Source organism: Ictidomys tridecemlineatus, chromosome 11, assembly GCF_052094955.1.
Source record: "Ictidomys tridecemlineatus isolate mIctTri1 chromosome 11, mIctTri1.hap1, whole genome shotgun sequence".
Classification (NCBI taxonomy): Eukaryota; Metazoa; Chordata; class Mammalia; order Rodentia; family Sciuridae; genus Ictidomys; species Ictidomys tridecemlineatus.
The window spans coordinates 19,574,716-19,600,046 of NC_135487.1; the positions used below are offsets into that span (position 1 = coordinate 19,574,716).

Consider the following 25,331-nt stretch of genomic DNA (forward strand, 5'->3'; position numbering starts at 1 on the left):
ATCCCTAGCCCTTTTTATATTTTATTTAGAGACAAGGTCTCCCTAAGTTGCTGAGGCTGGCTTTGGACTTGCAGTCCTCCTCTTGTACCCTCCTGAGCCACTGGGATTACAGGCATGTGCCACTACACCCAGAAGAAAGTTTATATTCTTAAACTTTTTTTGGAGGGGATTTAATTGGATTTAATTGTGGATGTGAACATATTACATCGGGTACAAGTATGACATCTCTGGGAAAGCAGAAGTGGGACCCACATCACCTGCTGGGAAGCCAAGTGCTCCCAGGGAACAGGTTAATGTTGTGTGTGAAGTGTCACCGATGTCAGGGCTGCAGGCCACAGCTAGGTGGGTAGTGTGTGGAGGAGCACAGCAGCCCCTCCAGCTCAGCAAGGAGAGAAGAGCACTCCTCCTATTCCTATCATGCCATTCACCAAGGGCTGGGGGAGCCTGGCCTCTTGGCAGTCATGCCCAGTCCTTGCCCCTTGCTTAGTCTGGTCAGGGTGTGGGTGCTGCTTTTTGAGAAGGCAGTACAGCATGAGGTGGACCACATGGGTGGTCTATCAGCACTCTTCCCCAGCATCTTTGTTAACTGCTCCAAGTCTCTCTGGACGTGCTGCTGCAGGAATCCTTTCGGGTCACTCAATGGAGGCTTGATGATGTTTATCACAGCCTATACTTCAGGAGCAGCTTCAGCACCACAGAGCAGATGACAGGAGTCTTATCCATGGCATCATCAAATGGCGAAAGAGACTTGATGTGTTTCTGGTGTCATTGGGGAGCATCTCTCATGAGCTCCTGCACAACAAGTAGAGACAGAAGCCTATCAATCACACTCTTCTGAGAAGTATTGTTTTTTAAGAACATAGTAGAAACCAGTTCCATGAAGAAACTATTGCACATCTGCTGGAATTGGGTGTGTTTCCCAATGGCCACCCTGTGCTCTTGGGAAACTGTCACAGAGAACTCCTCTGGCAGGCCAGTTAAACAGTAGGGGCAGGTCATCTGCCTAGAGATGAACCAGATCTTGATGCAAGGCAGGCAGTACACATGGTCACAGGGCAAACACACAGGATCCTGAGCATCTCCCAGACAGAAGGGGCATGGTCGCACTCCAAACCTGGCCAGACTTTTGCTGGCTTGCTCCTTGCACTCATAGAGTGGTCATCACAGCTACAAAAGGCCTATGGGTCTTGAGATCAGAGTTCTCTTCATATTCTTAACCTTTTTAAAAAAATATTTAGTTGTAAATGGATACAATACCTTTATTTTATTTTTCTGTGATGCTGAAGATTGAACCCAATGCCTCACACAAGCATTGTATCACTGACCACAACCCCAGCCCACATTCTTACCTTTATAAAAAATAAACCCAGCAACCTGAGGGGCTGAGGAAAAAGGAGTGCAAGTTCAAGGCCAGCCTCAGCAATTAAATGAGACCTTCAGCTATATAGCAAAACCTATGTCAAAGTTTAAATAAATACAAGGGCTGGGGATGTAACTCAGCAGTGAAGTGTGCCTGGGTTTAATCCCCAATTTAAAAATATGCATTTAAAAATCGTCTATGTGTAAAATAAAAATTTTAAATAGTAAGCAAAGAGAACATCATAATGACTGGTAAATAGTGCAAAAGAATAAATATCAGTTATAATTTGAAGATCTTCAACTGCTGTTCTCAAAGATTTACTGGATGCCAAACAGTGGACCCATAGCTTTCACAGATTCTCATTTTTTCCTCACAACATTGAGACAAGTACTGTTGTTAAACACACAAGGCTCAGAGACTTGCCAAAAGTAAGCAAGATGTGGGCCAGGAATTATGCACCTAAAGCTTCTAAGCACTACACTGTATTACAGCCACAGGAGAATAAGGCTGGATATTTGGAAACTCAGTAGTTGGACCTTAGGTCATCGGATTGATGAGTTCTTGGCTTGAGGGCACATCCTAAGCTTGGGATGTATACACTGGTAAGGAAGGACTTTAAAGGTCCCTGAAGCACAGGGGGTGAGCTTCATTGTGAAGAGATGCCAATTTCCACCTAGAAGCTTCCTTTTCTCAATCTGCTTGATATTGAGGCCTGGGATACTTCCAGCCTAGGAGCTCTGGAAAATCAAACCATCAAGCTGAGCCCAGTGAGGAATGCCTGAAATCCCAGTGGCTCAGGAGGCTGAGGCTGGAGGATCTCAAATTCAAAGCCAGCCTCAGCAACCCATCATTATTTACAACCATAATGCACCAATAAAAGTATGTGAGAAGAAACAAAAATAATTCCAGTCTTAGCAATTTAGTGAGGTTCTAAGCAATTTAGTGAGACTAAAAAAAAAAACTTTTTTTAAAAAGGGTTGAGGATATGGCTTAGTGCTTAATTATTATATTAATAATAATAATGTATTATTATTCCCTAGAATAATAATAATAATAAATTTAAAAATCAAACTATCAAGATTATCTGGTCGTCTAAACCATGTTTACTGAGGGCTTTCTCCAAGCAGGTCACTGTTGGAGGAATTAGTCGCTGGCGTTTTAGAGTAGGGTGGTGGGCCTCAAGAAAGCAGGACACGGCTGGGGTTGTGTCTCAGTAGTAGAGCGTTCTCCAAGAACGTGCAAGGCCCTGGGTTCGATCCTCAGCACCACATAAAAATAATAAAATCAAGGTATTGCGTCCAGCTAAACTAAAAAGTAAAATTTAGGGGCTAGGGATGTGGCTCAAGCAGTAGCGCCTTTGCCTGGCATGCGTGCGGCCCGGGTTCGATCCTCAGCACCACATACAATATTAAAAAAAATACAAAAATAAAAAGTAAAACTTAGGAAAAAAAAAAAAAAGAAAGAAAGCAGAGGGACAAGACTTAGAGACTTGCTGAAAGGACAATTCAATCAGTCTCTAATTCGGGTGTGACTGAAGAATCCTAGTGGAGCTTCAACCAGAAACTCACGTTTCAAGGACTAGGAACCCTGGAGGGAGGATACAGCTGGAGCCCAGCAGCGGCTTGGGAAGGATCACACTTCTTGGAACCAAACTTAATGAAACCTGGCTCCCATAGAGGGTTCTCTCACTCTTTCAAACGCTTATATTTGCAATATTTTACAACAAGCACAGGTCAGTTTTTAAATTATATATGCACTTATACAGGTGTGTGGTCTTGTTTGTTTTTGTTTTTTTACTACACAAAACCGAAAACAAACTCGCACCGCTCGCTGGCGGCGCCGCCAGTTGGCCCCCCGCCTCCTCAGCAGTCTCTGGCCAGAGCTCCGCCCGCTGCGGTCCGGAAGCTCGGCCTCCGCCGGGGTCGCGCGGAAAACTCGGAACGGAACCGCGAGTCGAGCCGGAGCCGTGGCGCGTGCGCGAAAGGCGCAGCGGGCGCGAGCTCCCGGGCGGTCCCCGAGGCGCGGATTGGCGCCCGCGCGCGCCCCGGAGGCCCGCGAGGTGCCCGCCCGGGTGCGGGATGGCGGCCAGCCTGTGGATGGGAGACGTGAGTGAGGACGGCCGCCCCGGCTCCGAGAAGGAGGAATCTCGGTGTCCCGAGGGAGGAGGATATAGGGGGAGGGGACCTCGGATCCCGACATGGTGGAAGTGAACGGGAGGAGGGGTCCCTTTGGTGACATAAAACCGGGTCCCAGCGTCAGAGTGAAGCGGCTAAGTCCGGGGGGAGGCGGGGAGTGGTCCTGGGGCCCCTCCTGGGTACCTGGAAGGGAAAGGGAGGTTCTTTGGGGGAACAGAAGGGGCGGGACCCAAGGGTTGAAGCTTGGTTCTAGGCCTGCAGTGTTGGGGCTCCTGACTCCGCGGGCAGGTTTGAAGTGAAGGAGTCAGGAGTTGAGAGCTACGTCTGCAGCGGAGGGCCCCGTGCCCTGCATCAGCCTGCGGCTTGCAGGTAGGGGCCCTGTGCCCCGGGATGGGCAGCTGGACGCGGGCCTGAGCAGCGTCGCTCTTGTTTTTATGTAGCTGGAACCCTACATGGATGAGAACTTCATTTCTAGAGCCTTTGCCACCATGGGGGAGACCGTCATGAGCGTCAAAATTATCCGAAACCGCCTTACTGGGTACTTCTCTCTTCATCTTCCTAGTTCTTCTGCAACTGTCATTCAGGGGAATGTAGACATCACAGAACGGGCTCATCACCACCTCTGATAGTAGTTTACAATGTTATAAAAACTAACATTTGGGGGCATATTGAGTGGAAGTATAGCATATTGTTTAAGAACAGGATGCTGAAGCCAGACTGGGTTTGAAAACTATTTCTGCCATGTGACCTTGAATAAGTATTTGTTTACCTTGTCTCATTCACAAGGTAATGAAATTGAGTGTGAAATATGAGAGTAACATTAGAATTTACCTCATAGGTGAGGACTAAATTAGTTAATTGATATTTCGAATTTAGAACAATGTCTGGCTTATGGTATAAGCTCAGTAAGTATGGATGGATTATGACTTGCTACATAATAAAGATTTTCATTCATTATCTGTTTAAAATCACAAATACCTCTGAGCTGAGTACTTTTATAAAAGAAGATCAATAATTGTGTTAAAGTGACATAGCTTTTTTAATTTGTGCATGTAGTACTGGGAGTGGAACCCAGGGCCTCTGATATGTTAGGCAAGCTCTCTACCACTGAGCTACACTCCGAGCCCCTAATGCAGCTATTAAATGACAAACTAGGTCTCAAATACAAGTCTGTCCTCAAAACTCTTGAGTGTCCCTTAACTCTTTTTTTTCCCCCTTTTTTCTTCTACTCTCTCTCTTTTTGTTGTTTTTATTATACTGAGAATTGAACTCAGGGTCTCATACATGCTAGGCAAGCACTGAGATACATCCCCAGCTCTTTTTTATTATATTTTGATACAGGATCTTGCTAAATTGAAGAGATCTGCAATTGAACTTGCAATCTTCCTGCTACAGCCTCCTGAATACCTAGGATCACAAGCATGTGCCACCTTACCAGTTGTCTCTTAATTTTTACGCTAGTCATTAAAAATATACATTTAGCCAGGCACAGTAATCCCAGTGACTTTAGAGGCTGAAGCAAGAAGTTCACAAGTTCAAACCCAGCTTCAGCAACTTAGCACCCATGTATATACACACACACACACACATATATTTATTTATAGAGATACTACTATAGGGCTGGGGCTATAGTTCAGTTGATAGAGTGCCTGCCTCCTATGCACAAGGCCCTGGGTTCATTCTCCAGCACGGCCAAAAAGGAAACCAAAAAAATTTATTACCACAAGCTACAGTGGCACATGCCTTTGATCCCAGTAACTGGGGAGGCTGAGGCAGGAGGATCAGAAATTCAAGGCCCTCTGCAATTCAGCAAGACCCGGTCTCAAAATAAAAGGATTGGGGATATACCTCAGAGGTAGAAAGTTCCTGGGTTCGATCCCCAGTACCACTAAACAAAAACATTACCCAAAGACACATTTTCTAACTGGGAGATCATGCTGGCCTGAACATTTCTGTTCCTGATTTTATAAACAGAAAATCCCAGATAATCAGCTACTGGTATGAAAGTTCATTCTGTAACACTTTCTGCTTTTTAAAAAAATTTCATAGATCCTCACATTTTAGCCTTTGTTTGCCATAAGATTTGAAACTATCTTTTCTTACCAGTAATTGCTAAACTGTTACTTATGATGGTACCTGTGGACACATTTTATTTATATCCTGCCTCACTTGACAAAGGCTTTGAAATGGCTTAGAAAAATACTGTATAATAAATAAATGTAAATTTTAAAAATGAAGACCAGAAAAAAATAAGGTAAAAATGTAACACCCAAGTAAAAACAATATGCAATAAAGCATAGTGCTGCTGCAGTAGCACAGGCCTTAAATCCAAGAATTCAAAGGCAGAGGGGAAGTTCAAGGCCAGCCGTAGCAATTTAACAAGGCCCTCAGCAACATAGTGAGACTCTTAAGATGAAAATTTAAAGGGCTGGGGATGTGGCTCAGTGGTTAAGTGCCCCTGGGTTAAATTGTTAAATCCTTAGTGCAAAAAAAAAAAGAGAGAGAGAGAGAGAGAGATCTTCCCCTAAGACCTGGCAGGTCCTGGCCTACTTATTTCCCCAAGAGAAAGGATGACATGTATATTTTTATTACAAAAAAATAGACCTTGGGGCTAGGCTGGGACTCAGCAGTAGTTCACTTGCCTGGAATATGTGAGGCACTGGGTTTGTTTCTCAGCACCACATATAAATAAATAAAATAAAAGTCTACCAAGGAATTAAAAAAAAAAAACAAACCTTGAGCTGGGTGCAGTGGTGCACACCTGTAATCCCAGCAGCTTGGGAGTCTGAGGCAGGAGGATCTAGAGTTCAAAGCCAGCCTCAGCAATGTGGTAAACAACTCATCGAGACCCTGTCTCTAAATAAAATACAAAATAGAGCTAGGCATATGGCTCAGTGGTGGAGTTCCCCTGAGTTCAACCCACCCTCAAAAAAAGACCTTGAAAAAGAATGTTCAGAGGAGCTATGTGACAACAGCCAAAAACTGAAAATAGCCCAGGTATCCATGAAAAAAGAAAAGTATGTATCAGAGCATTCATAGTGATTGCCTTTGAATGGCTGGGTTATTGGTGATTTTATTTTCTTTGTACTTTTTTTTTGGGGGGGGGTGGGTACCAGGAATTGAATTCAGGGGCACTTAACCACTGAACCACATCCCCAGCCCAATTTTTGTATTTTCTTAGAGATAGGGTCTCACTGAATTGCTTAGGGTTTTGCTGTTGCTGAGGCTGGCTTTGAACTCTCAATCCTCCTATCTCGGTCTTCCCGAGCTGCTGAAATTACAGGATACACCACCGTGCCAGCCAGGCAAGCACTCTTTCTTTTTTGTACCAGGGATTAAACCCATGGGCACTTAACCATTCCTGAGCCACATCTCCAGCTGTTTTTCATTTTTTTAATTTAATTTTATTTTTTAAATTTGTTCTAGTTAGTTATACATGACTCATTTTTAAATTTTGTTTAATTTTTTTACTATTTTTTTTCAGTTGGTGATCAACCTTTTTTAGGGGCACTTGACCACTAAGCCAAATCCCCAGCCCTAGTTTGTATTTTATTTAGAAACAGGGTCTTACTGAGTTGCTTAGGGCCTCGAAGTTGCTGAGGCTGACTTTGAACTCCCCATCCTCCTGCCTCAGCTTCTGAGCCGCTGGGATTACAGGCATGCGCCTCTGCACCCTGCTCCATGATGGACCTTTTTATTTATTTATTTTTAATTATTCTTTTTTTAATATTTTTTTAGTTGTAGTTGGACACAATACCTTTATTTTATTTATTTACTTTTTTTTAAGAGAGAGAGAGAATTTTTTAATATTTACTTTTCATTTTGGGGTGGACACAACATCTTTGTTTGTATGTGGTGCTGAGGATCGAACCCGGGTCGCACACATGCCAGGCGAGCGCACTACCGCTTGAGCCACATCCCCAGCCCTTTATTTATTTATTTTTATGTGGTGCTGAGAATCCAACCCAGAGCCTTGCACATGCTAGGCAAGCACTCTACTGAGCCACAAACCCAGCCCTGGACCTTTTATTCATTTATTTATATGCTGTGCTGAGAATCGAACCCAGTGACTCAAACATGTGAGACAAGCACTCTTCCACTGAGCCCTAGCCCCAACTCTTTTTAATTTTTTATTTAGAGATAGGGTCTCCCTGAGTTGCTTAGGGCCTCACAAAATTGCTGAGACTAGCTTTGAACTCTCCATCCTCCTGCTTCAGGCTCCTGAGCCAGTGGGATTACAGGTATACACCACTGTTCCTGGCCAAACACTCTTTAATTTTACTGTTTTTTTCGTGTTTTTGTTTTGTTTTGTGACACTTTACCATTGAGCTACATCCCCAGCAATTTTTATTCTATATTACAAGACAGGATCTAGCTAAATTGCTGAGGCTGGCCTTGAACTTCTGATTCTCCTTCCTGAGAATTACTAGTCACTGGGATTGCAGGCATGTACCACTGCATCTGGCCCTTTAATATTACTTTTTTTGTTGTTTGTTTAAGTACTGGGAATTGAATTCAGAGACACTCAACCTACATCCCAAGCCCTATTTTTTATTTAAAGTCAGGGTCTCACTAAGTTGCTAAGCACGTCACAGTTGCTAAAGAAGTAAGGGTAGTTTTCTCATATCATGTTCTACATTTTTGATTCATTTACTTATGTAGTAATTTACCAGTTCTATCTCTAATATTTTTTTGCAAACTAGATGTTAAATCTAAAGCTTGATTGAATTGCATTAAATATTCTTGGCAAGAGTACTTTACCAATGATATAGTATATAAATAAATCTTTACCCAGTGAGTCTGGGACTCTCCAGATTAGCAGTCCTTATATTTAGGTTTGTAAGTTATTTCCTAACTGGAATATTGCAAACAACAGAAACTGTGGGTTCTGCCAGGCACAGTGGTGCATGTCTATAATCCTAGCAGCTGAGGAGGCTGAAGCAGGAGGATCTCGATTTCAAAACCAGCTTCAGTAAAAAGTGAGGCTGTAGGCAACTCAGAAAGACCCTATCTCTAAATTAAATACAAAATAGGGCTGGAGATGTGGCTCAGTGGTTGAGTGCCCCTGAATTTAATCTCCGATACCCAGAAAAAAAAAAAAAAAAACTTGAGGGCTGGAGATGTGGCTCAAGTGTAGCGTGCTCGCCTGGCATGCATGCAGCCTGGGTTCGATCCTCAGCACCACATACAAAAAATAAATAATTCTCTCTCTCTTTCTCTCTCTCTCTCTCTCTCTCTCTCTCTTTAAAAAAAAAAAAAAAACTTGAGTTCTGATTAGAAAATCATTTCTCTTTTCCTTCAGGCTAAGACTCATGGATATCTTGAACCCATTAAGTCAGAAGTTTTAAATTCTGTGACTATTTCAATGAAATTGACCTACATGCATTAAAATATGTCAGAATTCATAATATAGAGATTATTATGTGTTATTATATTGTTAATCATTATATTCTGATTATTAAACAACTATTTATGTAATATATATAAAAAATAAGGTGTTTTTGTTTTGTTTTGTTTTTTGGTGGTGCTGGGGATTGAACTCAGGGCCTTATGCATGCAAGGCAAGCACTCTACCAACTGAGCTATATTCCAGCCTCTAATATTTAAGTTTTTATAGGTGTTCCACTTCTGGACAATGTAATAAAATGGGTTAACCATTCTCTCTCTCTGCTTTCTTTCCAGGATCCCAGCTGGCTACTGCTTTGTAGAATTTGCAGATTTGGCCACAGCTGAGAAGTGTTTGCATAAAATTAATGGGAAACCCCTTCCAGGAGCAACACCTGTAAGGACATTTAGATAATGATAATGTTGCCATTTTTATTGTCATTAATTACCACCATCTATTGAAGCCCTACTGTATACTTACCTCATTTTATTTAATCCCATAACAACCCTGTGTAGCAGGCATTGTTATCTTTGACATAAGAGGAAACTGAAGCTCGGGGAAGTAAATAACATACCCAGGGCAACACAGGTAGTGAGTGCAGAGCCAGGATTCAGACTGAAGATTGGTTGCTTCCAAAACCTTTGCCATTTCCACTCTGCATCATTGCCTCCTATGACAGAAGACTTGAAACTCTAGGTCTTTTGCCTGACTGAGAAACTAAAACAGGCTGGCAGCAGCAGGAACCCATTTCAAGAGAGTTGCATTCTGCTCTTCCCACAGTTACTTAGCTTACAGCTGCTGCACCAGCTGCCACACCTGGGCTCATAGAACCATGGAGCTGGCAGTGCCCTTAACGGTCATCTGTGCAACCCCCTCATTTTATACAGGAGAAAAGGCTGAGGCTTAGAGAGGGGGAGATGTTTTGGCCAAGGTAATTTATTTAAGTTTTTTTCAAATATTGTTTGACTGTTGAAACACTTTTCTTTTGTTTTAGTTTGCTTGTTTTTAAATTTCTAGGCAAAACGTTTTAAACTGAACTATGCCACTTATGGGAAACAACCAGATAACAGGTAAGTACAGAGCAATCCCAATGTAGCTTCAATGCCTACCACAGGGGTGAGATGTGGCAATGTGCCAATGATTGTCAGAAGGAGGATGGGGAACCAAATTTGGCTGCCTGCACTTTGCCCGCTCCTGAGGGAAGACACACTTCCACTTCCCATTGGTGGACCTTCCTAGGGTGCATCTTGTCACACCCATGTCTTTTCCCTGGCAGTGGTAGAACACTTGCCTAACATGCTGAAGGCCCTGGGTTTAATCCAGGAGGCAGGGGTTTTTTCTGTATCTGGTCCCTCCCCAGTCTTCTACTTTGTTACTGTCCACATTATTGAGGTTTATTCAGTAAGAATCCACCTGTGGGGCTGGGGATGTGGCTCAAGTGGTAGCGTGCTCGCCTGGCATGCGTGCGGCCCAGGTTCGATCCTCAGCATCACATACAAACAAAGATGTTGTGTCCGCCAAAAACTAAAAAATAAATATTAAAAAAAAATTCTCTCTCTCTCTCTCTCTCTGTCTTTTTTTTTTTTTTTTTTTAGAATTTTAACATTTATTTATTTTTTTCTTAGTTCTCGGCGGACACAACATCTTTGTTGGTATGTGGTGCTGCTGAGGATCGAACCCGGGCCACACGCATGCTAGGCGAGTGCGCTACCGCTTGAGCCACATCCCCAGCCCCTCTCTCTCTGTCTTTAAAAAAAAAATAAAAAGAATCCAGCTGTGATAGCAACATAAATTGATTGGCATTTCAGGTTGCTATTTTAAAGTTTTAAAACAATGTATTAAAAGCTTTAAAAAGCTTTGCACCCATTGACCCTGTATTCCTGCTTTTCACAGTTTATCCAAGAATGTGTGCAAAGAGTAGCCTTGAAAGTGTTCATTGCACTGGGTACAATGGTGTGTGCCTATAATCCCAGCAGTTTGGGAGGCTGAGGCAGGAGGATCACAGGTTCAAAGCCAGCCTCAGCAACTTAGAAAGGCATTGTCCCTAAATAAAATATTAAAAGAGGGGCTGGGGATGTGGCTCAAGTAGCGCACTTGCCTGGCATGCGTGCAGCCCAGGTTCGATCCTCAGCACCACATGCAAACAAAGATGTTGTGTCTGCTGAAAACTAAAAAATAAATGTTAAAATTCTCAAAAACAAAAAAAAATTAAAAGAGGGGCTGGGGTTGTAGTTCAGTGATAGAGCACTTGCCTAGCACATGTGAGGCACTGGGTTCAATCCTCAGCACCACATAAAAATAAATAAGGGGCTGGGGATGTGGCTCAAGTGGTAGCGTGCTCACCTGGCATGCTTGCGGCCCAGGTTCGATCCTCAGCACCACATACAAAGATGTTTTGTCCGCCAAAGACTAAAAAATAAATATTAAAAAAATTCTCTCTCCTCTCTCACTCTCTCTTTAAAATAAATAAATAAATATTACATAAACTGATGAAATTGGAATATAAAACAAGAGTTGCTTCTTGTTAAAATAAATAAATAAGGTATTTATATATACATACGTATATGTATATATGTATATGTATGTATATTAAAAGAGGCTAGGGATGGGGCTAAGTGGTTAAATGCCCCTGGGTTCAATCCCCATTACCAAAACAAACAAAGTCATGTTGCGGAATATTGATTTTATCAAGAGGTTGTCAGTACATGCAGTTTTGTTGTTGTTGATGTTGTTGTTGTTGTTTTCTTGGTACTGGGGATTGAACCAGGGGCACTTGACCACTGAGCCATATCCCAGCCCTGTTTTGTATTTTATTTAGAGACAGGGTCTACTGAGTTGCTAAGCACCTTGCCATTGCTGAGGCTGGCTTTGAACTCACAATCCTCCTTCCTTAGCCTCCCGAGCCACTGGGATTATCAGTGTGCACCACTGTGACCAGCACAGTTTTTGGTAATTTTGTTTTGTTTTGTTTTTAGAGAGAGAGTCTCATCATGTTTTCCAGGCTGGCCTCAAACTTCTGGGCTCATGTAATCTCCTGTCTCAGCTTTCTGAGTTCCTTGGGATATAAGTGCATATCATTGCACTTAGTTGTTGGTGATATGTCAAAACTAAATGGGGTAGAAACAAAACAGGATAGGCTCGGTGTGGTGGTACGTGACTCTAAACCCAGCAACTCAGGAGGTTGAAGCAGGAAGATTGCAAGTTTGAGGCCAGCCTCAGCAATTTATGATTCCTGAAGCAATTTAGCAAGGCCCTATCTCAAAATAAAATGGGCTGGAGACAGTCACAGTTGCAAATTCCTGTAATCTCACAAAGGAGGATCACAAGTTCAAAGGCAGTCCCAGCAACTTAGCCTAGACCCTGTGTCAAAATAAAAAGAATGGGGATGTGGCTCAGTGGTTAAGCACCCTTGGGTTCAATCACCAATACGCAGGAGAAAAAAAAAAAAGAGTACTGGGGATATAGCTCAGTAGTAAAGTACCCTTGGGTTTAATCCCCAGTACAAAAAAGAGAAGCCATAGAAAAAAGAAAAGTATGTATCAGAGCATTCATAGTGATTGCCTTTGAATGGCTGGGTTATTGGTGACTTTATTTTCTTTGTACTTTTTTTATAGGGGTGTGGGTACCGGGAATTGAACTCAGGGGCACTCAACCACTGAGCCACATCCCCAGACCTATTTTTGTAATTTATTTAGAGACAGGGTCTCACCGAGTTGTTTAGCACCTCACTTTTGCTGAGGCTGGCTTTGAACTTGTGATCCTCCTGCCTCAGCTTCCCAAACCATTGGGATTACAGGTGTGCACCATAGAGTGACCCTCAATCCCCATCCCCACAGTAGCTTGGATTACAAGTATGTACCACTACCCCCTGGCTTCTATTCCTTAACATTTGATTTTAAAATGTTGAATGCACACAGAATGTCCAGTTTCTTTCAAAAAAATTTCTCTTTTGAGTTTTTCAGAGATGTACCTCTGACCTGTTCCTCCATCTATATGTATATAATACTTGAAAACTTGAAAGTAGACAGGCCTGTGTAGTAATAGAGGAATTCAAGGCAGGGGGCTGTTTCCCTAATTCTTCTGCCAGAACTGTAATGAAAAAGATTAGAACCTGGGTAAGCCTAGAATGCATGAGACCCTGGGTTTGTTCCCCAGTCCTGGGGAAGGTGGGTGGGGACATTGTTAAGTCCACCCATCAGATGTGTTTCCTAAGAGGCCCTGAAGAAGTTTATCAGGAATGTGCCAAAAGAGCTCTGCAAAGCAAGGCTTTTACTCTTTATCACTGATTCTTGTTCTCTCCTCAGCCCTGAGTACTCCCTCTTTGTGGGGGACCTAACCCCAGATGTGGATGATGGCATGCTGTATGAATTCTTCGTCAAAGTATACCCCTCCTGTCGGGGAGGCAAGGTGGTTTTGGACCAGACAGGCGTGTCTAAGTAAGGCTTTATCTGTAACTGATTCTGTTTTGAAATTCTCCTCTGGGGCAAGTGTTAGCATGTTGCTTCAGAGCAGAGGCTGTGGAGCCAAATTGGTTTGAATCCTAGCTCCAATACTGGCGAGGGACTATGAAGTAAAAAGCAAGCCTCTGCCCGTATTTTCTTGTCTGTAAAGTGGGGCTAATAGTATCTCTTATAGAACTGTTATAAGGATAACTAATAAAGGATGTAAGTAAGTCATATAGGAAATGCTCTATGGTTGTTTGCTGTTGTATTTATTATTTTTACTGAGCCTTTCAGTGTAGTTAGAAGTTTTCACTTCAGAAAGTGAAAAACAGGGGCTGGGGATGTGGCTCAAGCAGTAGCGCACTCGCCTGGCATGCGTGCGGCCCGGGTTCGATTCTCAGCACCACATACAAAGATGTTGTGTCCGCTGATAACTAAAAAATAAATATTAAAATTCTCTCACTCTCTTTCTCTCTCTCCCTCTCTCACTCTTTAAAAAAAAAAAGAAAGAAAGAAAGAAAAGAAAGTAAAAAACAGCCAGGTGCAGTGGTACATGCCTGTAATCCTGGCAATGAAGGAGACTGAGGCAGGAGGATCACAAGTTAAAAGCCAGCCTTAGCAACTGAGAGAGGCCCTAAGCAACTCAGCAAATCTGTTTCTAAATAAAAGATAAAAAGGGCTGGGGGTGTGATTCAGTGGTAAAGCACCCCAGGGTTAAATCTCTAGTAACCTCCCCCCCAAAAAATTAATTCATTAATTTTAAAATGTAAAAAATGAATAGAAAGGGAAAAGAAAGGTTTGGGTTTTTTTTGTTGTTTGTTTGTTTGTTTTTTAAATGGCAGTGCTGCATATATGAGGCAAGCACTCTACCACTGAGCCACACCCCAGCCCAAACAGGCTTATTGTTGATTAGCATAGTACTTACAAGCACAGGCTTTGGAAGTCTGACACATGTGGATTTGAATTATGCTTCTACTATGTATAACTTTGGCTACCTCTTCAGTAAAATGGTGGATACTATCTTATGTGATTGTTGGACAGTTTGATGAGATTACTTAGGGAAAATACTCAGTACAGTGCCTGGGAAATAATTAGTGATCAATAAATGTTACCTATCCCTAGTTCATTCCCCAACAAGAACATGAGCTCAGGAGAGCAGAAACCAAGTCTCTGTGCCTGCTGCATCCACACAATACCAAACATACAAAGACTCTGGAAATATTTGTGGAGTGGACTTCTTCAACTGTTATTATTACTGCTACTACTATAATTATAGTGATAATAATTTATTATTTTCCAGTAGATTAGGAAGGATGCTCTTAACTGGGAAGGAGTCCCACAGGTGAAGGTATTAAGAATGGTCAACTGAAAGTAGGAATTCCTGCAGATTTCAAGGTTGTCCAGTGCTTGAATCTGGCACTATTCTGTGGATACCTCCACTACTGGGACTTGTCCTTTCCCAGATTGATGGATTCTGTCTTCCTTCTTACCCTCTTTTCTTTTCCTCAATCCTGCCTGGCTCTAACTCTTCCCTCTTTTCTATGCCTCTGTTCTTAAAACTTCATCACATTTGTGACCTAAGAGTGTATTGGGTTTTTTTCCCCCTGCAGGGGTTATGGTTTTGTGAAATTCACAGATGAACTGGAACAGAAACGAGCCCTGACGGAGTGCCAGGGAGCAGTAGGACTGGGGTCTAAACCTGTTCGGCTGAGTGTGGCAATCCCTAAAGCGTGAGTTCGGTAGGGAGGGCGGAGGGCCCTAGACTCATCCCACCCACATTCCTTATCTGTTTGCTGACCGCCAGGTATGGGACTCCCACTTGGACGGGAGGCTGCAAGAAGGCTGACTTCAAGTCATGATTACCAAACATCTGCCTTTGGGCAGGTGGGTGCTGGGTATTAGAGATGAACTACTATAACCTCAACCCTTCAGAGGTTGAAGACAGGTATAACTGGGGGAGGCAGATATATTCAGATGTTTCTGGTAGCAATACTGTAAAAGCTGGCTATACTTGTCCAATGTTCCTTTTCTTCGCTCAGTGGTATTGCTATTGAGAATTTATAAGAATTGAGCAGAAGGAAAAAAGTTGCTTCCAGTGTGAGCTATATTTATGTTAATGAGACCTTCAAACCTCCTATGAAAGTCCCTTGCTGTGGATATGGCTAAGAATGGATTCTAAACCCCTTATAGAATATTATATATGTCACTATTAGATTTGTCATGGTAGGTAGAAAACCTTTTCTGCCTTTTCTAGGTAGAAAATCCTTTCCTAACAAGTCCCAGAAGTTTTTTTGTCTGTTTATTGGTACTAGGGATTGAACTCAGGGACACTCAGTCACTGAGCCACATTCCCAGCCCTATTGTGTATTTTATTTAGAGACAGGGTCTCTCACTGAGTTGTTTAGTGCCTTGCTTTTTGCTGAGATTTGCTTGGAACTCGTGATCCTCCTGCTTCAGCCTCCCGAGAGATTGGGATTACAGGCTTACACCACTGCTCAGCTCAAGGAGATTTCTTGAGCAGATGTAAGACAGATGTAAGACATCTTTCACTATTTAACCAAGGTAACGATTCTCAACTGGTGGCAGTTTTACCCCTAAAGGGATATTGGCAACATATACAGATACTTTGGTTACCTCAGTTAGAATGGCATCTAGTGTGTAGCAGCTAGGATTGCTGCTAAACGTCCTACAATAACTGTGTGTTATTATTATTTTATTTTTTATTTTTTTGGTAGGGATTGAACTGAGTTGCCTAAGGCCTTGCTAAGTTGCTGAGGCTGGCTTTATTTATTTATTTTTTAAAATATTTATTTTTTAATTTTAGTTGGACACAATACCTTTATTTTATTTATTTATTTTTATGTTGTGCTGAGGATCCAACCCAGGACCCTGCACATGCTAGGTGAGCACTCTACCTCTGAGCCACAACCCCAGCCCCTGAGGCTGGCTTTAACTAACTTGAGATTCTTTTCCCTCAGTCTCCAAAACTGCTGGGAATAACTGTTTTTTTAAAGTGATTTGGGAATTCTTTGTGTTTTAACTATGTTTAATACATTGAATGATACCAGGTATGGTGGCACATGCCTATAATCCCATTTGTTTGGAAGGCTGACACAGGAGGATCGCAAGTTCAAAGGCAGCCTCAGCAACTCAGCGAGGCCTTAAGCTACTCAATGAGACCCTGTGTCTAAGTAAAATATTTTTTAAAAGGGGCTGGGGAATGTGGCTCAGTAGTAAAGCACCTCTGGATTCAATCCCTGGTACCTCGACCTCCCCAAAAAATAATAATACATTAAATGAAGAACAACCTGAGTGATTTCTTTTTTTTTTTAGTTGTAGATGGACACAGTATCTTTATTTATTTATTTTAATGTGGTGCTGAGGATCAAACCCAGGGCCTCACATGTGCAAGGCAGGCGTTCTACCACTGAGCTACAGCCCCAGCACCAACCTGAATGATTTCCCCAGTGTACTCTATGTAATTACATCCCTAATGCCCCCCCACTTGTTTTTTTTGTTTGTTTGTTTGTTTGTTTGTTTGTTTCTTTTTGGTTTTAATTTTTGTTGCAGGGTCTTACTAAGTTTCTTATGGTCTTCCTATCTTGGCCTCCATTTGGCTGGAATTAAAGGCATGTGCCACCAAACCAGCTAGCAAAATTTTTAAAAGAGAGAAATTTCCTCGTAATTACATTACTCCAAAATTACTATAATTTCAGCCAGGTGTAGTAGTGCATTCCTGTAATACCAGTGACCTGGGAACCTCAGACAGGAAGATCAGAAGTCTTGTCAGGATCAGTCTGGGCTACTTAGTGAAACCCTGTCTCAAAATGAAAAATAAAGGCGGGGATACACACCTATAATCCCAGCAATTCAGGAGGCTAAGGCAGAAGGATCACAAGTTCAAAGCCAGCCTCAGCAACTTAGCGAGGTCCTGAAAAACTTAGCAAGACCCTCCCTCAAAATAAAAAGAGCTGGGAATGTGGCCTCGTTGTTAAGCACCCCAGATTTAATCCCCAGTACCAAAAAAAGAGGGCTGCAGAATGGAGTTGTGGCTGAGCTCAACACCACATGAAAATAAATAAATAAACGAAATAAAGATATTGTACCACACAAAAAAATTTAAAATTACTATAAAACTTCTTTATGTGATTTTTACAAGACTCAGTTTACATAGCATAGATTTTCTTTTTCTTTCCTTTTTTGGCGGTGCTGTGACCCAGGGCCTCGTACATGCTAGGTAAGCATCCCACTACTGAGCCACATACCCAGCCCCTTTATTTTTTTATTTTGAGAAAGGATATCACTAAATTACACAGACTGACCTTAAACTTGTTATTCTCCTGAGTAGCTGGGATTACAGGTATGTGCTACTACATCTAGCTCAACCCTTCATTTTTTTAAATTATAAGAGCAATGCAGGTATAATGGTGAAAAAAAAAAAGTGTTCATTGGGTTTGTTTTCCAGTTTACTTAGTACATACACTTTTTCATATGGTTGTAAAATCCTCATTGTATATTTATGTGGTGGGCTGTGCTGGATATTGAACCTAGAACCCCATATTGCTAAGCACACTCTATATTGAATAACCCCAGACAATAATGTTTTTTTTTTGTTTGTTTGTTTTGTTTTGTTTTTTAAGAGAGAGAGAGAGAGTATCTTTTTTTGTAGATGGACACAACACAATGCCTTTATTTTTTTTTGTTTAATGTGGTGCTGAGAATCGAACCTCGGTCCCGCCTGTGCTAGGTGAGCGTTCTACCGCTGAGCCACAATCCCAGCCCCAACAATAATTTTTTTTTTTTAAAGAAGGAAATGGCTTGATCTTTATAATGATCCTATAGAGCAGTTTTTTTTTTTAAGAGAGAGAGAGAATTTTTAATATTTATATTCAGCCGACACAACATCCCTATTCGTACATGGTGCTGAGGATCGAACCCGGGCCGCACGCATGACGGGCAAGCAGGCTACTGCTTGAGCCACATCCCCAGCCCCAACAATAATGTTTTAAAATAAAATGCAGGATAGAGTTGGGGATATAGCTCAGTGGTAGAGTGCTTGTCCTGCATGTAGGGGACCCTGAGTTCCATCCCTATCACTATAAATATAAATAAATAATTAAACTTCAGGATATGTTTCCCCTCACCTCCCAGGACTGGTAATTGAACCCAGGGTCTTGGACATGGTAGACAAGCGCTTTATCACTGAGTTACATCCCCCCCCTTTTTTTTGTTTTCTTCGACAGGGTCTCACTAAGTTGCCCAGCCTCCCAAGTAGCTGAGATTACAGGCATACACCTGTACACCAGACTTTGAATATTCTTTCATGGTACATCCAGGAATTCTTCTGATGTATACCAGTTTGATATCTTTTTTTTTTTTTTTTTTTTTTTTAAAGAGAGAGTGAGAGAGGGAGAATATTTTTAGTATTTATTTTTTAGTTCTCGGCAGGCACAACATCTTTGTTGGTATGTGGTGCTGAGGATCGAACCCGGGCCGCACGCATGCCAGGCGAGCGCGCTACCGCTTGAGCCACATCCCCAGCCCCCCAGTTTGATATCTTATCATTTGTTCAGTCAGTATTTACCGAGTCCCTGCAACTACATAGGTCCAGTCCTAGACTTTGGAGATATAGCTATAAACAGGGGAAACAAAGAGATTTTAATCTGTTTTATCTGTTACTTGTTTGATATTGTTGTCAGTGATTGGTACCTGCCTAAGGGGAGGTGCCCTAAAACCCTGGGAATGAGGGTGACCAGAGTTCTTTTTGAGAATTTGACTATAACAGCTGTATATAAAGAAACAGAACAGAAATGTCTTAATTGTCTGATGAAGACAAAATCAGATCCAGGCTAGGGAGACTGTACCTTCAATTTCCTTAACAAGTCAGAAGAGTGGCAGATATACTTGAAATCATGAAAGGGGAATCAGAGATGAATAGCAGGAGTGTCCAACCTAATGCTGGGCAGGGAGCAGGAGTCTGCCAGTATACTTTATTGAACCATGTCTCTAGAGGGGAATTGCTTCAGGCTAGGTCTCAAGCAGTCAGAGGTGGAGTCCACCTGACACCTCTGGCTAAGTCCTGTTGACCAAGCAGACATTGAACTTGAAAGGAATAGCATTTGTAGTTTGTATAATAGGGATTTATTTGTATAGTATTCAGCTTCTGCTTATGGCTTGGTTACCCATCTAGCTTGACTATAGACAGCAAATGAGGACATCCATTATATGGAACCCTTATGAATCTCCTTACAAACCAACCAGTGGCATGATGTGGTTAGCTTCTGTCTCCTTCATGTTTGTTGGCACTTATAAGACACTCTGGGGCTGGAGTTGTAGCTCAGTGATAGTGAACTTGCCTCCCAAGTGTGAGGCACAGGGCTCGATCCTAGCACCACATAAAAACAAAGGTATTGAGTCCATATACAATTTAAAATTAAAAAAAAAAAAAAAAAGCAAAAGACACTCTGGAGCCCTTCAGAGAACAATGAATGGAAACACTGCCACATACTGAGCTTGAGTTATGTTGTTGTGATTCTTCTCATCTAGGATCACTGGTAAGAACCCTAGGATCACTGGTAAGAACCCGGACCTCTTTGATGTGCCTGTTCACATATGGTTTATATGTCACTGCAGGCAATAGATTCTTTGTGGTCTTGGCATTCTGACTTTGGTTAGTAGCAACTATGGCTACTATGCACTGAGAAGGAAAAAGCTTTACACCAACACTGGGGGCTTCAGCCCTGTTTGATGAATGCAAGATGTAGAAGACAAGTTGTTGTGAGCTTGTCAGAGCAGGTGCTGTTTGTAATGGTGTAACATTAGAAGTGTAACTCTTAAAGAGTTAAATGTGGCTCCAGACCGAAGCATAGCCTTCAGAAATCACTCAGCTTTTTAGAGATTTGATATCCTCATCTGTATAATGGGAATAATAAATAACAGCTTTATTTTAGGGCCGTGCAAAACTTAAATTAGGTGACCATAGATGAACAATGATTATTACAAAACCAGAGTAACTACTTAAATAGATGGCACAGTATCTGTGGACATAGCTCACTGTAGAGCTCATGCTTAGCATATGCAAAGCCTTGAATTTGATCCCCAGCACACACACACACACACACACACACACACACACACTCGCATACACACACCAAAAAAAAAAAAAGATCACCCTAATGAACCATAGTGATAAGCCTTCTGGAATACTGTTTGTTTTGTTTTGGTGTTTCATGGGAAATGTGGTGGCACATACCTATAATCCCAGTGGCTCAGGAGATTGAGGCAAGAGGATCTCCAGCTCAGAGCCAACCTCAACAACTTAATGAGACCTAAACAACTAATGAGACCCTGTCTTAAAATTAAAAAAAAAAAAAAAACTCTGTAGTTTGAAATACTTCTTAGATCATCCTAAATCCAGATTCTCTAGCCATGTTTACCTGACTTTTGTAGCTGGCAGAAAAAATAATAATAATAATAATAACCTCCCAAGATCTTGAGAAGGGAGAGAAAAATTGGTCCTGACTTTGATAAGAGAGACAAACCTAACCATTAGGAACTATCTTAAATACATGGGTTCTGGAGACAGACTGCCTGAATTTGAATCTCTTAGTAGCTGTGTGACTATGGACCAATTATTTAATCTCTGTACTCAGTTCCTAATCTGAAAGTAGGAATAACGTTATACTAATTGCACAGGGTTATTGTGAGGATTAAATGAGTTAATCTGCATAAAGCATTTAGAACAGTCTCTGGTCACATAGGAAATGTTACATAAATGTCTGCTTATATTTGTTTTTATTTCTTCATTTAAGGAGCCGTGTAAAGCCAGTGGAATATAGCCAGATGTATAGTTACAGCTATAACCAGTATTACCAACAGTACCAGAACTACTATGCCCAGTGGGGCTATGATCAGAACACAGGCAGCTACAGCTACAGTTACCCCCAATATGGCTACACCCAGAGCACCATGCAGGTAACTGATTTGGTAAAGCAGTCACACTTGGGTTACTTTTCTCCTCTAGAAATGGGTCAATCTCCAGGATGGGATTAGTAACAGGGCTTAGGCTTCACAAAAAGTGGGAAAGCTAAAGTGACCCAATTCTTATTAAAAACAAGCCACCATGCCCACAGGCTAGGATTTCATCATGTTTATCTCTTCCCTCTCTGGTCTCTTGACAGACATATGAAGAAGTTGGAGATGATGCATTGGAAGGTAAGAAAGAGTTTATTCATTCATTCCTCTGTCAAGGGTTATCATGTGATTGCTTTATGGTTGGCCCTGTGCTTGAGCTAGATTCTGAGGAATGCAAGGTAAAGTCTACTCTGGAGGAATTTACATTCTTCTGAGAAAGCCAGACAAATACATGATAATGGCAAAGTGTGAAGCCAGAGGTGTGAGTGTAGATCCTTGGGAAATGTCCACACAATTCGGTAGTTTTTCAAATAGTCACAAAGTTGTGCATCCACTACTACTGGTTCCAGAACATTTTCTCATCCCTAAAAGAAACCCTGCAACCATTAGCAGTCACTCTGTATACCTCTCTTCCAGCCCCTGAAAACCACTCTTATACTTTTTGTCTGGACTTTCTTTGGGGCGGGGTTACTAGGGGTTGAACCTAGGAGTGCTATACCACTGAGCCGCATCCCAACTCTTTTTATTATTTATCTTTTTTTGAGACAGGATTTTGCTAAATTTGTTAGGGCCTAAAATGCTGAGGCTAGCCTTGGATTTATAATCCTCCTGCCTCAACCTTGCAAGTAGCTGGGATTAGAGGTATGCACACCACACCAAGCTTCTAGGAGTTTTAAATAAATAGAATATATGTAATATATGATCCCTTTTGAATAGCATCCTTCATTTAGCATAGTGTTTTCAAGGGTCATTTGCATTGTAGTCTTTAAGTACTTCATTTCTTTGGGGACCAAACAATATTCCATGCATTTTGTTTAGCCATTCATCAATTGATAGACATTTGGGTTGTTTTCACCTTGGGCTATTATGAGTAGTGCTATTATAAATATTCATGGATGAGCTTTGGTGTGAATAAAGACAAGTTTTCATTTATTTACTTATTTTTAGTTGTATATGGATTCAATGCCTTTATATGTTTTTACGTGGTATTAGGATGGAACCCAGTGCCTCACACTTGCAAGGCAAGTGCTCTACCACTGAGCTACAACTCCAGCCAAGTTTTCATTTCTTTTAGGTTCATATCTAGGAGTAGATTATTTGGTGAACTGTTTAACCAGTTATTTTGCTAAACTTCCATATTACCTGCCACGTTTTATATTCCTTCCAACATGTTTGACATTCCAATTTCCCCATATCCTCATTGGCACTTGGTCTTTTTCATTCTAAGTGCCTGGGTTTGCAGGGTATCTCATTGTGTTTGTCTTTTTTTTTAAGATTTTTTTTTAATACATTGATTTTATTTATTTTTATGTGGTGCTGAGGATTGAACCCAGGGCCTCGCACCTACGAGGCGAGTGCTCTACCACTGAGCCACAACCCCAGCCCATCATTGTGGTTTTGATTTGCTGATTACTAATAGTGTTGATCATCTTTTCATATGCTTTTATTGGTCATTTGTTTATCTTTGGAAAAATGTCTACTTAGCCTTTGCCCATTTTTTAATTGGTTTGTCTTTATTGTTGAGTTACTAGAGTCTTTATATCTTATTCTAGATAGTATTCTCTTGTCACATGTATGACTTGCAAATATTTTCTCCCATTTCATAGGTTATTTTTTCACTTTATTGACAGTCTTTTTTCCCCCACAGTACTGGGAATCAAACTCAGGGATACTCTACCACTGAGGTACATCCTCAGCCCTTTTTTGGCAGAGTGCAGGTACTCCCTAAATTGCTGAGGTTGGCTAGCCTCAAACCTGCAATCCTGCTGCCTCAGCTTTCCAAGTCATGGGGATTATAGCATGCATCTTGACCATAATTCTTTTTTGTTGTTGTTGTTGTTGTTGTAGATGGACAGCATATCATTATTTTGTTTATTTTTATGTGGTGCTGAGGATCAAACCCAGTGCCTCATATATACAAGGCAAGCACTCTGCCACTAAGCTATGGCCCCAGCCCTTAGACCATAATTCTTTTATCAGACATTTGTCAGTTCTTTGAGGTGGCACTTTGGACACAGCAACTGTGTGTGTGGTGCTGGGGATCAGCCCCCAGGCTTTTGCACATTGTGAGACAAGCACTTAACTACTGAGCTACTAAGTGTTGTTGTTTTGAGGGGGGTACCGGGGATTGAATTCTACCACTGAGCCACATCTCCAGGCGCCCCCGCTTTTTTTTTTTTTTTTAATATTTATTTTTTAGTTTTCGGCAGACACAACATCTTTGTTGGTATGTGGTGCTGAGGATTGAACCCTGGCCGCACGCATGCCAGGCGAGCGCGCTACCGCTTGAGCCACATCTCCAGCCTCCACACACCCCACCCCCCACCCCCACCCCCGCTTTTTTTAGTTGGACACAATACCTTTATTTCATTTATTTATTTTTTATGTGGTGCTGATCCTCATACATGCTAGGTAGGCGATCTACCACTGAGCCACAACCCCAGCCCTCCCCAACCCTATTTTAGAAACAGGGTCTCACTGAGTTGCTTAATACCTCACTGTTGCTGAGGCTGGCTTTGAACACGCAATCCTCCTGCCTCTCAGCCTCCCTAGCCACTGGGATTACACACATGCACCACTGTGCCTGGCCAACTCAGTGATTTTTTTTTTAAATATTTATTTTAATACTTATTTTTAATATTTATTTTTGGGTTGAGGCAAAATTAGTGACTTTGACCAGATTTTTCAAGCCCAAATTTGAAATGAGGACCAGACGAGAAAATCCAGGGCATATGATTACTAGCTATAGGTGTATCTTTTTAAGTATTTGCATTTTTTTTTTAAATGTTTATTTTTTAGTTATAGTTGGACACAATGTCTTTATTTTACTTTCTTTGGTGCTGAGGTTCAGACCCCGTGCCCCATGCATGCTAGGTGAGCGCTCTACCTCTGAGCCACAACCCCAGCCCCTAGGTGTAGCTTTTAATAAATACACAAGGAAAAACAAATCCCATTACAGGTATTATATTCTCTAAGAACATTATCATTTTCATCTTGGCGGTCTTGCCCCTCCTGGAGGCCTAGGAGTAGGAAACTGGGTCCAGATCCCTTGTGGCTGTTGTGCCTTAGTCTGCCCTGACCCCATCTCTGCTTTTCCCCCCAGACCCCATGCCACAGCTGGATGTGACTGAGGCCAACAAGGAGTTCATGGAACAGAGTGAGGAGCTGTACGATGCACTGATGGACTGCCACTGGCAGCCCCTGGACACAGTGTCTTCAGAGATCCCTGCCATGATGTAACCAGGACAAAGGCCAAGTCAGGATGGACTGACTTTAAAAAAAAAAAAAAAAAAGTGAAAACATTTGCTTTTGGAAATGATTTGTAAGATTTTAATGACTTTATTAAGATTATTATTACTTCTGCAACTCTGCTGCCTCTTACTTGGTAATGAACTATGAGTGTGAAAACCAAGAGACCAACTGTTCAACAAGGCTCAAATATTTTGTTGAACTAGTCATTTGCCCAAGTAGTAGGTTTACACTTAAACTCCTGGACAAAGGGCATTTTGGGGTCAACATGTGGATCATGAGATTTACTAAACCCTGGTTTATAAGCCATTCTCAGGCATCTAAATTCCTTGGGTCAGAATTTGTGGAGCTTCTGCTGTGTCAGCAGTATTCAAGGCTAGCAGGTAAGCTAGGAAAGGTGTGACTCACTGAAGAGGAACTTGTTGGTAGAAGTGATCCGAGCTTCTCCAGAGCCAAGGCAGGATTGTAAATTCAAAACCAGTCTAAGCAAAATTACTATATTAAAAAGAAATCAAGAGGGGTGGGCACTGGGATGGTGGCTCAGTGATAGAGCACTCCCCTAGCATGGGTGAGGCCCTGGGTTTGGTTTCATTTCTTAGCACTACATAAACAAAAAAATATTTTTT

At 41.8% G+C, this 25,331-nt stretch overlaps 1 protein-coding gene across 2 annotated transcripts; it reads left to right on the forward strand.

Annotated features, from left to right (window-relative positions):
* Nucleotides 1-3,305: 3,305 nt before the first annotated feature.
* Nucleotides 3,306-24,822, forward strand: Trnau1ap (tRNA selenocysteine 1 associated protein 1). 2 transcript variants are annotated; one of them, XM_005317692.5, is made up of 9 exons: nt 3,306-3,465; nt 3,936-4,033; nt 9,178-9,277; nt 9,899-9,951; nt 13,186-13,317; nt 14,934-15,053; nt 21,135-21,297; nt 21,504-21,537; nt 24,560-24,822. In XM_005317692.5, the coding sequence occupies exons 1-9, from the start codon at nt 3,439-3,441 to the stop codon at nt 24,694-24,696; spliced, it is 864 nt and encodes a 287-aa protein (XP_005317749.1). In that variant the 5' UTR covers nt 3,306-3,438; the 3' UTR covers nt 24,697-24,822. The 2 variants fall into 2 exon arrangements, with proteins under 2 accessions (XP_005317749.1, XP_013218559.1); XM_013363105.4 differs by lacking the exon at nt 14,934-15,053.
* Nucleotides 24,823-25,331: the final 509 nt, after the last annotated feature.

Coding starts and splice junctions, on each gene's coding strand:
- Trnau1ap (XM_005317692.5), top strand. CDS start 3,439: ATGGCGGCCAGCCTGTGGATGGGAGAC. Junction 4,034..9,177: donor ATCCGAAACCGCCTTACTGG/GTACTTCTCTCT, acceptor CTTTCTTTCCAG/GATCCCAGCTGGCTACTGCT. Junction 9,278..9,898: donor CCCTTCCAGGAGCAACACCT/GTAAGGACATTT, acceptor TTAAATTTCTAG/GCAAAACGTTTTAAACTGAA.